Genomic DNA, 10391 nt, shown 5'->3' on the forward strand with positions numbered 1-10391 from the left:
TACACATTATCATAATATAAAAGAGTTAGTATATTGTAAAATTTTTATGTCGTATCTATCTATCTATCTAGTGATTTTTTTTTTAATTATTTTGTTCCTATTTGGACAGATGGAAATGTATTTGAACATGTGGATGGTAATGGGTGTGGGCACCCACCCCACCGGGGAAGAAATAGGGGGGGCAGCGAGGGATGGGGAAATAAGTTAAACACCATTTTTCCGCAGTTGAAAGTTTCAAGTGAAATGAAAAGAAGAAAAACAAAAGAAATTGGATGAAAAGAATTTAAAGAAAACCCTCTCTAAATATGGAGAGACAAGACAAAAGTGATTATGGACTACACGAAGCCCAAAGAATAGGCACATTTGCACATGAAAACAAGCACATACGTAGCTTTGTTTGGATTGTATTTTTCTGAATTTTTTATAAAAAAATTACTGTAGTAATTTGATATATGTGAGATAAAAAAATAATTAAAAAATATATTTACGAAAAACGTAGCAATTTTTCAAAAAAAAATTGCAACCCAAACACAGAGTTTTGTGCGTTAAAGAGAACCAGATACACAAGCTAATAATCTGTTGACTTCCTTTCTCTTTCGTTTCTCTCAAAAACAAAGAAAGTTACCTTCTCTTATTGTCTTTTCTAACTTAAAACCTTTTCAATCTTTCCTCTGCTAATGTACCAAATTAAGTACCTTCAAAAGGGAAAGAGGATAAAAAAGGCTTGACTAGACACTAGTCGGAGCATTATAACACATTCTCTTGTTCCGACCATTACATTCTACATCCTGAAAATAGCACAAAAATTTTTTAACACATTCTCTTGTTCCGACCACTACATTCTACATCCTGAAAATAGCACAAAAAATTTTAACAGACTCAACGAAGAATCTTGACTAAATTAACCAAAATGATAGAAACAAGAGCAAAAAATTCTGTTACCCCAAGGGTAAGTCACAAGAACGAATGTTTCATTCGCTACCAAGCACAGACGATGATCAGGCCTATACAAAACCATTAATTAAAGGTAATGGCTATGGAAAATCTGCTGTCACCGCAACATCATCGTCACCATAAATGCTGTCTGCCATTTGCCAAACCTGAAGGGTGTTGTCTTCTGCTACGCTTGAAATGACCCATGGCTCATTCTTGTTCCAGGAGAAGTCAGATATCTTTGCTTTGTGACCTCCATGAGAGAAGAGAAGCTCAGGAGGACCATCTTCAGCTTCTCCTTCCAACTGCTCATCCCCAACCCTGAAAGACATATATAGTTTGATAAGCTACATATAAACCAAAAGTTATCACTGCAGAAAATCATCCAAAATGAGGAAATCAAGGACAATTAATGGAAGTCTGAGAATTCGGCTCATCATTTGGCATTTCTGGATCCACGCTTCTCCATTTTGTTCCTGTAAGTCGCTTTGCTTGACTAATCATTCCTATTGATTAACAATAAGTTGAATACAAACAGGGAAAAAACGAGGGGTAAGGCAATCAGAACTAGTATTATGAGATATGAGTTGATTACTTGTTAAGATCCCACACCATCAATCTTCTATCATCAGCTGATGATGCTAACACGGTTTCATGGTTAGGATCCCACTCTACTTGGAATACCTCCTCTCTGTTGGAAAATAAGAAATTCAGTGCATCTTATGTCATGATAGATTTGCTTTTCACAATAACAATAACAAAGAGAAAGAGGAAAGAGAAAGAGTTGAAATAGTTCTGATCTTAGTTAAATAAGAATACAGATAGAAAGTAGAATTAATATCTACATTAGCAAGTATGAATTAAAGAAGATCTCTGATTTGGCACTGATGCCTAGGCCGTCAAAAGGCTGTCTCAAAGATTTTACTAGAAGGTAAGCATTTTTCCATGTATAAAGCTAATAGTTCATTCATTAACAGATATATTCGACTAAATCACAGCAGAGAGCTAACAATTTCCAAACTTGGTCCAAAAACAAGTGTAATTGATAGCATGCCCGTGTTGAAGTTTAATGGCTATTGATAAATAGTTTCTTAATTTCAGAAGCTCGGAATTTGAGCCTTATGAAAAAGTATTATAAGCCAATAATTAGAAAGCTACATGTAAATTGTCACCAAGTAATATCAAAAGGATTCTTCTAAGGGAAAGTTACTTATAGCAAACAGCACAGCACACATCAAACAAGTACTTTATCTCCAGAATTACTACTCCAAAATGGATCTGGTGTTGCAGCCAATAACAAATCAGACAACTGGGATAAGTTCCAAGTCATTATGATCCATCCCAAGAAAATAAATGGCAGGGTGAAATGTTCAATATCATAATGAAACTCAATATGAGAATTCAATCATTTGAAGAACTTACGTGTGACTACCCAGAATGTGCAATGGGCAACTCAGCTTTCTTATGTCAAAAAGACCAACAGTGGCATCGGATGACGCTGTTGCCACAACCCACTCATTGAACGGGTTGAAGGATAGATAGTTCACCTAAAAGCATTAAATGATAAACATGTTAAGCTCAGCTTCCTTCTGCTTTCAAGAAACAGATCCACGAGCAACCTTATTTTCCGTTAACAGATCCAAGTAATTTGGTAGAAACAAGGGAAAGGAAGACAATGACAAGTACTAATTTATTGGAATTTTTTACAACTAATATTAAAAGTACTATATATGATGTAAACAGAATATATCTAGAGAATGCTAGAATAAATTAAGAAATTCTTGTCTTGGCATGCCGCTTCAAAAATTAAAACACTCCTTATATCAAGTTCTAGAATCCCAGAAATTAATTAATTCTTGATAGGTTTCCCTCTCCTCCTTGTTCAATCTTAGTGGACTAAATCAGAATCTAGGATGAGAATTTGAGCGGTATTTACAATTTACATCAAAGGTTTAACTCAGTTCAACTCTTTGTTCCTTGCAACCTATATTGTAGAGCAGTAGCGAAGGATACAGGAGACAGGCTTGATCAGCTGACCCTAATGGTAGAACAAAGGCAGTTTGATCCCAATTCCTTCAGTTTAGAACTTCACAGGTTCCATTATCTTTAACTTTGATGGACTCTTAAGGAAAGTATCGGTTAGCAGGTATTTTAAACATTGGAGCAACAAATGGAAACTATTGATCATAGCAGCAAAAGAAAGGGGACGTTGTCTAGGAGAATGGTGAACTGAGGAAACACAGCTTGCCCTTTTCACAGAAGTATTTTTTCATCAGAACATATCAGCAGTAAATGAAATTAGGCTGCTGCTTGAGTTTCTTCAATATGTTTCCTGAAAATCTTCTTGACAGTCAGGTTTGTGATATCAACTTCTAATAGCAACTGGATCAGGATTTAGCCTGACACAACAAAGCAAGTTTAACTTCAATTTTACTGAACACTTGTAATCTTCTTCCTGTATCTGCTTGATATTTGTGCACATACGGATAAAAATGAACCAAAGCAAGAGTGTATGGGCATATAGTTGGCAAAACATGTCAGAAATCAAAAAATCGACAAGGAGATGGAAGGCAAAATAAAGGTAACGTTCTACTGGAGATCCCAACACTATAACTACAAGAAAAGCATAAGTATTGGATGATAAAAAGCTTACGATAATTGCTTCACCTCTTTATCATGCACTTGAAAGGAATGCTGGGGTCTGTTTGTCCTCAAGTCCCAAATTATCAGTCGACAATCATCTCCAACTGACCCAAACAAGTTTTCATTCTTCAAGTGCCATGAAACATCCTCAACCACGCTTTCATGATCCTGGAATGACATTTAATCTCCTTTAAATTAGTTAAGCAATACCCAAAAAAAAAAAATCTTCTACGAAACTCGTATTGCTTTGCTGAGAGAGACTCTTCAAGATAACGTACCAAAACCAGAAAAAGAGAAATAACGAGATTGAGAAATTACCTGATACATGAAAGAAGCCTCAAGCACCTTGTCACTGGGCAATGCAGAAATATCCCACAAACAAATCCTGCAATCATTTGATCCACTCAAGAGGTGCCCCTGTTTGAATGGGCTCCATGACAATCCATACCCTTCTTTATCATGTCCCCTCAACCTCAGGTCAGGGTCACAGGACTCTCTCTGATTTATAAGTTGATTTTCACAGTCAAACACGTACACCTCGCAGCAGCTTGTCTTAGCAGCGATAACAGATGGATTTTGTGGCATACAACGTGCCCTATTTACTTCCCCATCAACATGTATCTTCTGCACTATCTCCACCTGTGACAAGCATTTATTCACATTTTACAATCACAGCATCAAATTTACACCGGCATTACATGCTACAATATTCTTGGAGAACATGAGTGTAAAATGTCAAAAGCCTGCAATGTCTCAAGAAGGAAGACAACATAGTACCAAAAAAATTTTTTTTTTTGCGAAAAAAAAAAATCAAAATAATGGGAAATTAGCAGCAGCAATTTTTTTTCCTTGTATTTGTTTTTGTTTTAATAATCACGGGCTTATGGGAAATCTCTATTAGTCCCTTGCTTTATCACTGTTATAAATAGCATCTTCATTGGGAGAATTAATCAAACAGGTGCTGTGGAAAAAGGTAAGATGGAAGACCTTGGGGATTACATCATCGGGGTCGGGATGGAGAGCGGAAGCGGGGTCTCTAGGGAGGTGAACGTTGGCCAGCATGAGGAAATTGGGGAAGTCGTCGGACGTGTGGGTCCCAAGAACCAGCTTGTGGACGGCAAGAGGGCCATCGTGGAGGGGCGGTGGCAGAGGAAGCCATTGGACGGTGAGAGATGGCCACTCCAGAGCATGAGAAATAACCAGATCATAGAGAAAAGGGGTGTTCTTCTTCCACACTGAAAACTCTTCCTCCACCATCTCATCCCCACCGGCGGCTCCGCCGTCCCCTTCATCTCCCATCTTCTGCCTTTTTTTTTCGGCTGTTCGTTAGCGTGTCTTCCTCTCTCACGCACTCAACACGCGCGCGCGCACACACAGTGGCTTTGTGCGTTTCCCGCCAAATGCAAGGAGGAAGCGAGCAACTAAAATAGAGGGAGGCAGTAACTACTAACTAGTACGAGGTGGGCGGAGTGTTGGACTTTTTCATTACGGGCTGGTGGACTGAATTTTATGATTGTCGGTAGTGATCTTCCAGAGTGGGCTGAACTCTGACCCTTAGGGATTCAAAGAAATGGCCCAACCAGTAAGAGCTTTGCAAGCTGCAACCACCTAAAAGGTCCATAATCCGGTGTGTTGCTTTACTTTACAAGATGGTAATGGTAATACAGTGGGTTTGTTTGGATAGAGTATTATTTGAAATAATTACTGTAACATTTTTCGTTAAAAGTTAATTTTATATACATTGATAATGACAGTGTATACACTGACTAAGAGTTAATCTTATAATATTTGTTAAAAGTTAATTTTATATACACTGACAGTGTATACACTATTACAATTAGTATTTATCTACGATTAGATATATATATATATATGTTGTTAGTGATTGACGAGAGTCCTGTCCACAGGATGTGGTCTGTATATGTGCCATTTTTTTTTTCAACAAACGTAATTAGTACTTTTATATATTAAACTTGATAATACAAGAGTTAGTTACAAAAAGAGGCAATTGCCCCTCATATCTTTCCTAGCAATATCCATCAGCCATACCGGAAACTCATTGTTCCATTCTATGTCATGTACTAGCTTAATTGCATTTTGAGCTAGTGTGTGGCTACACGTGTTGCTTGTTCTATACACAAAAAAGAAGTTGCACTCTTCAAATTCTTACTTCAGCTCCTCAATATCCTCTAGAACTGTTGCAATGCTAATGTCATGGACACTGCTTGCATTAATTTGATCGACCACGGATTTGTAGTCTGATTGGACTTCTATTTTCGTCCATCCTGCAGCTTTGGCCATCACAAGCGCAGCTCTTACTGCTAAAGCTTCTTCCTCCATAGTTGTTCCATTCTTGCGTTCCATTATCCCTTTTGCTTTTATCAGTTTCCCCGTCCAGTTCCTTGCTATGATCCCTTTCCCTGTTCTTACCGACTGATTTGAGATGGCCGCATCAGTGTTAATCTTAATCTTATATGTGCCATTCACCATCAACATATCCTCCTGATTAGTGGAGAAAGAAAAGAAGGCAGCAAATAAAGGTCCTTCATTTATTTATTTCTTTTGTTTTTAAATGTTCTTCTTCTTCTTTTTTTGGTGTGAAAATGTGTATATCTAGCAGCTCCTTTTCTACCGGGATATGTACACTGGGATCTTCCCTCCATCATCGAGTCAGCCACTTGCGGCCCCAAAATCCAAATCATGTGCTAATTCTTCTACTCAAAAGTAACGATCTACTCCGGTAGATTAGAGCTTAATTTAAATGCGCCTTGCTAACAATCTTTTGATCATGCGGAGAAAAAGGTTATAAAGCAACCATCAAGCAGGCAAAGACCTTCCAGCCGTCCCGTCCCATCCCATCCCATATTTCATCCGACAATTCAATGTGTAGACCACCCACCCTATAGCTACTGCTTGCCAGCCAGAGCCACGACCACGTAGACCTGTTTGGATTGTAAGTTATTTGGGATATTTTTACTGTAGTACTTTTTGTGATGTGATGTATGTGAGATAAAAAGATATTGGGAAGATAAAAAGGTGTTTTGGAAATTGTAAAGATGATGTAAGCAAATAAAATTGGGGAAATATGAAGCAATCCAAACAAACGTGCATGAAACAGAATTGGGCTAAAAAATCTCTAGTCATTAAACTATTATTGTTGGAGTCGATTTTTGACTATTAAATAATTTTTTATTGTTACAAATTTGCCACTAAACTAACTAATTAACACACTTATAATCATTTCGTCGATTATTGTTTGCTCTTAATCTACAAAATAATCAGAACAGCATTGTAACCCCAAAAAAAAAAAACCCATAATGGAGACCTACGTCCTTACATTTTGACATGTATTCTAATTATTTTTTAAATTAATAGCAATAATCGATGTAATGGCCACGAACATGCTGATTAATTAATTTAGTGACTAATTTATGATATAAAAATTATTTAATGTTCACACACCGAAGACACGAGCAATAATTTAATGAACATTTGACATTTTAGTTGGTTGACATTTTTTGCCCTATGTAGTGGTGCATACTAGCAAATACTCACCCTAGAAAGGAAAAATAATTTGAAAAAAAAAAGACAAAATACATATATGCGTGATCGATTACTTGATTTACAACATTAACTGATGGAGTGAAAATTTTTAGTATTACCGGGAGAATCGACAAATCACAAGAAAATTTTAATCAGCAGTAGTAAATACTTAAGTCTTGTTTGAAAAGGGATTTTTCACCAAAAAATCTCTACGTTCTTTCGTAAAGTAAATATATTTTTCAATCACCTTTTTATTTCACACATATCAAATTACTGCAATATATTTTCTAAAAAAAAAAAAAATTCAAAAAATTACAATCCAAACACCAGCTTCAGTTTTATTAAGAGTAATGAGGGATGATCAGATTCACATCACATGACAATACATGCGGAGGGGTTCTCATCACTAAAGGCCGTAGTGTATCGTACTTCGGTGGAGGTGGCACGTGCCAGCTGCGACAGCTGCGGGTCTTCAACGGATCGCACGTACCCAGCTGGGGCCTTCCTATCGTAGACGCCAGGGGCGTAGGGATGCTCGACGACGTCGTAAGGGACGTATGGCCACAACTCTGCCTTCTTGCCCGTGCGATGAGCCACACGCGCCACCACCTTGTTCGGGTCCACGTAGCCGACGACGGTGAGCTTGTGCTGCTTGGGCTCGATCTGCACCGAGCTCACCCCCTTCATCCCTTCCACGGATCTCCGCACTTTCCTCTCGCACCCCTCGCAATCCATCTTCACTTTAATCTCCACCGTCTGATCAGAACACAAAACCCCACCCCCAACCCCAAAAAAAAAAAAAAAAAAAAACAATCACATCAAAACCACTACAATAATTTTCCCATCTTTTCAATCGGCCCGGATGTCACATGCTCTAATTTCAAGAATGGTCCACCAGTAATAAAAATAAATAAAGTTGGTAGAGACCCAAAGTCCGTTTGGTAGACTCAGATTTTCAAAAATCCAATCATCTGAGTTATATTTATACCATACCAACCATTCAGTGAGGTGGTGTTGGAAGGTATATCCCAAGAATTTGCACCAAATCAAAGAATGTAAAACTTGATATGGTGGTGGAATTATTGCCAATTTGGATAGCTATTTAATAATATATATATGAAGCAAAAAAAATGATTGAAAAATATGTTCAGGCAACAAATCATAAAAAGTATTCTGCGAATAATCACCGTCCAAATAAGGAATTTTTCAGTAAACAGTATCAGAGATACCTTTGAGTGAGAGGATCTAGACCAGCTAGAGGGGAAACTTACTACAAGTAGACATGGAACTTTTGCCAAAAATAAACGAACTTGATACGGCATAAAAAAAATCACTTTTTTTCTTAAATTTTCATACTTGCCGGCAAATTACTTTTGAAAAAAAAAATCACCCAAAAATTTGTTTACCAGGGTGGAGAAGCTATGCTGATCAACCAGAAATTGAAATTGACATGCGGAGGAGGAGATATAACTTAAGGCGATGCTGATCAACCGAAACTACGCATGTTTTTGTTAGCAGATCTGACCTAGATCGTCTTGTAGTATAGAGTAAAATGAAGGTGCAAATATATAGAGTAAAATGGGAAGGAGTCTAGCAGACTTGCCTGCAACTGTTTTTTCTTCTTGAGCTTGGAGCTGCCGCCGCTGGTGCAATCAAACATATCGGAGAGATGATCCAATACCCCCATTTGAATTCAATTCTTACTGCTGCTCCTTTTCAGTTTTCAGTTTCACACTTCCTCCAACCAACAAAAATAGAAGAAGAAGAAGAAAGACTCTCTTCCTCGCTCAGACACTGGGCAATTACAACTGCAAGTAGTATATAAATCTGCCCTGGGTTTCTTTTGCAAGTCCTCACTAGTAGCAGTAGCAGTGCCGTTTGGTATAGGTTTAAGTGCCAGTTTAGTGTCCCTTTTGGTTGGCCACAGCTTAGAGACTATAAAGGAGTATGATTAGACACATTACCCAAAACAAACAATGTAAAGTAATTACCTGTAAAGTATATTCTATCTTTTTTTTTGAACAGAGATATATACTATGTATCATTCACACAAAAATTTCTCACTTTCACTCCACTCGTAATTTTTTTTTTTTTTTTCTTGATGAAGCGGGTGTTCGGGTCAAGTCCGTAAAGGCGGCCCGACTAATCCCACTCCACTATTGAACCCCGATAGAAATCAGAACCCTCCTGTGTCTTGAGTCTTTATCTTTTTTTTTTTTTAAAAAAAGATAACATTTATAATTTAATCTATTTTATTTTACAGAGAGGAGGGTCTAAAAATTAATATTTCATTTTATCAAGAGGGAAATCTAGATACCTAAGGAGTACTTTAAGATCTCTTTTAAATTTTTTTCATTACAGATAAAATTTGAATCCCTGACAAAAAAACTCCCCAAGCCCCTGCGCCACTTCCCTCGCTGGTGCGTGCAAGTGATAATTTGATTTTTTTTTCTAAAAATATTTATTCAATAAATTAAAACTAAATTCAAAGAACAAAATAAAATATCGAATTGAAAAAAGTGGAAAAAGAAAAATGAAACAAGAAAAGTATTGAAATAAAACACCAAAAAATTTAAGAATCTTAATTAGATTATATAGATAATATCTGGAAATACTTCTAGCGCGTGTAACATGTTTGTACCAAATATCAATTTGGAATTTGGTATCTCCAAATCAGTATCCTAACACCTTTGTTTCATAATTTGATTAGTGAGATGCTTGTAACGAAGTTGGAGTCTGTGAGTTTCATGCCTTCAAGGTACGGGAATTCTACACTTCTTAACGGGACAAGGAGGTTTTTTGATGATATGCAAAGAGCAACACCGAAACCTCATAATCGTGCAATGGTGACTTTGCTGCTTGCTTGTGTTGGTAATGGAGTTTTGAAACAGGGCAAGTGAGTTCACGCTTGAATAAAAATGAGATAAAAATTATGTTTAATTGTCAAATGTTCTAAATTTATTATTATTAAATTATATAATATTTTATATTTATTTATATTAATAAATTAAAGCTGTGCGAATATCTACGATCCTCGTTGGCATTCCTATCCCTAATTTACAATTTAAAGAGATATTTAATCCTTTTTTAATGGCCACTGAAACAAAGCTGGGCAGTTTCTCGAGTCTTGTCTTGCTTTCTTCTTTTTATTTTTTTCTTACATTTTTGAATACCAACGGACAGCGAACTCGTGGCGTTTTTTCATTGGATGGTGGCACATCCAACATGGAGATCTCTGGCACCCACCGTCCTTAACGCTTATTCACATCGTC

The 10391-nt window shown here is 37.0% G+C and overlaps 3 protein-coding genes across 3 annotated transcripts; all 3 read right to left on the reverse strand.

The window, feature by feature from the left end:
- Nucleotides 1-560: 560 nt before the first annotated feature.
- Nucleotides 561-4970, reverse strand: LOC113783095 (WD-40 repeat-containing protein MSI2). Its single transcript, XM_027329130.1, has 6 exons — nucleotides 4564-4970; nucleotides 3895-4215; nucleotides 3601-3744; nucleotides 2356-2480; nucleotides 1529-1624; nucleotides 561-1254 (listed from the first exon to the last, which is right to left on the reverse strand). The coding sequence occupies exons 1-6, from the start codon at nucleotides 4873-4875 to the stop codon at nucleotides 1035-1037; spliced, it is 1218 nt and encodes a 405-aa protein (XP_027184931.1). The 5' UTR covers nucleotides 4876-4970; the 3' UTR covers nucleotides 561-1034.
- Nucleotides 4971-5742: 772 nt separating this feature from the next.
- On the reverse strand, nucleotides 5743-6066 carry LOC113782577. Its single transcript, XM_027328459.1, has one exon. The coding sequence runs from the start codon at nucleotides 6064-6066 to the stop codon at nucleotides 5743-5745; it is 324 nt and encodes a 107-aa protein (XP_027184260.1).
- Nucleotides 6067-7410: 1344 nt separating this feature from the next.
- On the reverse strand, nucleotides 7411-9065 carry LOC113782929 (heavy metal-associated isoprenylated plant protein 26-like). Its single transcript, XM_027328905.1, has 2 exons — nucleotides 8723-9065; nucleotides 7411-7875 (listed from the first exon to the last, which is right to left on the reverse strand). Exons 1-2 carry the CDS (start codon nucleotides 8804-8806, stop codon nucleotides 7492-7494), a joined length of 468 nt encoding a protein of 155 aa, XP_027184706.1. The 5' UTR covers nucleotides 8807-9065; the 3' UTR covers nucleotides 7411-7491.
- Nucleotides 9066-10391: the final 1326 nt, after the last annotated feature.

Source organism: Coffea eugenioides, chromosome 9 (genome assembly GCF_003713205.1).
Source record: "Coffea eugenioides isolate CCC68of chromosome 9, Ceug_1.0, whole genome shotgun sequence".
Taxonomy (NCBI): Eukaryota; Viridiplantae; Streptophyta; class Magnoliopsida; order Gentianales; family Rubiaceae; genus Coffea; species Coffea eugenioides.

Bases quoted from the DNA above. Each gene is read 5' to 3' on its own strand.
- LOC113783095 (XM_027329130.1), bottom strand. From the start codon at position 4,875: ATGGGAGATGAAGGGGACGGCGGAGCCGCCGGTGGGGATGAGATGGTG. The intron at 4,216-4,563 runs GTCTTCCATCTT...TGCTTGTCACAG, and splicing joins CCGATGATGTAATCCCCAAG to GTGGAGATAGTGCAGAAGAT. The intron at 2,481-3,600 runs GTGAAGCAATTA...TAATGCTTTTAG, and splicing joins TTCAAGTGCATGATAAAGAG to GTGAACTATCTATCCTTCAA.
- LOC113782577 (XM_027328459.1), bottom strand. From the start codon at position 6,066: ATGGTGAATGGCACATATAAGATTAAGATTAACACTGATGCGGCCATC.
- LOC113782929 (XM_027328905.1), bottom strand. From the start codon at position 8,806: ATGGGGGTATTGGATCATCTCTCCGATATGTTTGATTGCACCAGCGGC. The intron at 7,876-8,722 runs GCAAGTCTGCTA...TGTTCTGATCAG, and splicing joins AGAAGAAAAAACAGTTGCAG to ACGGTGGAGATTAAAGTGAA.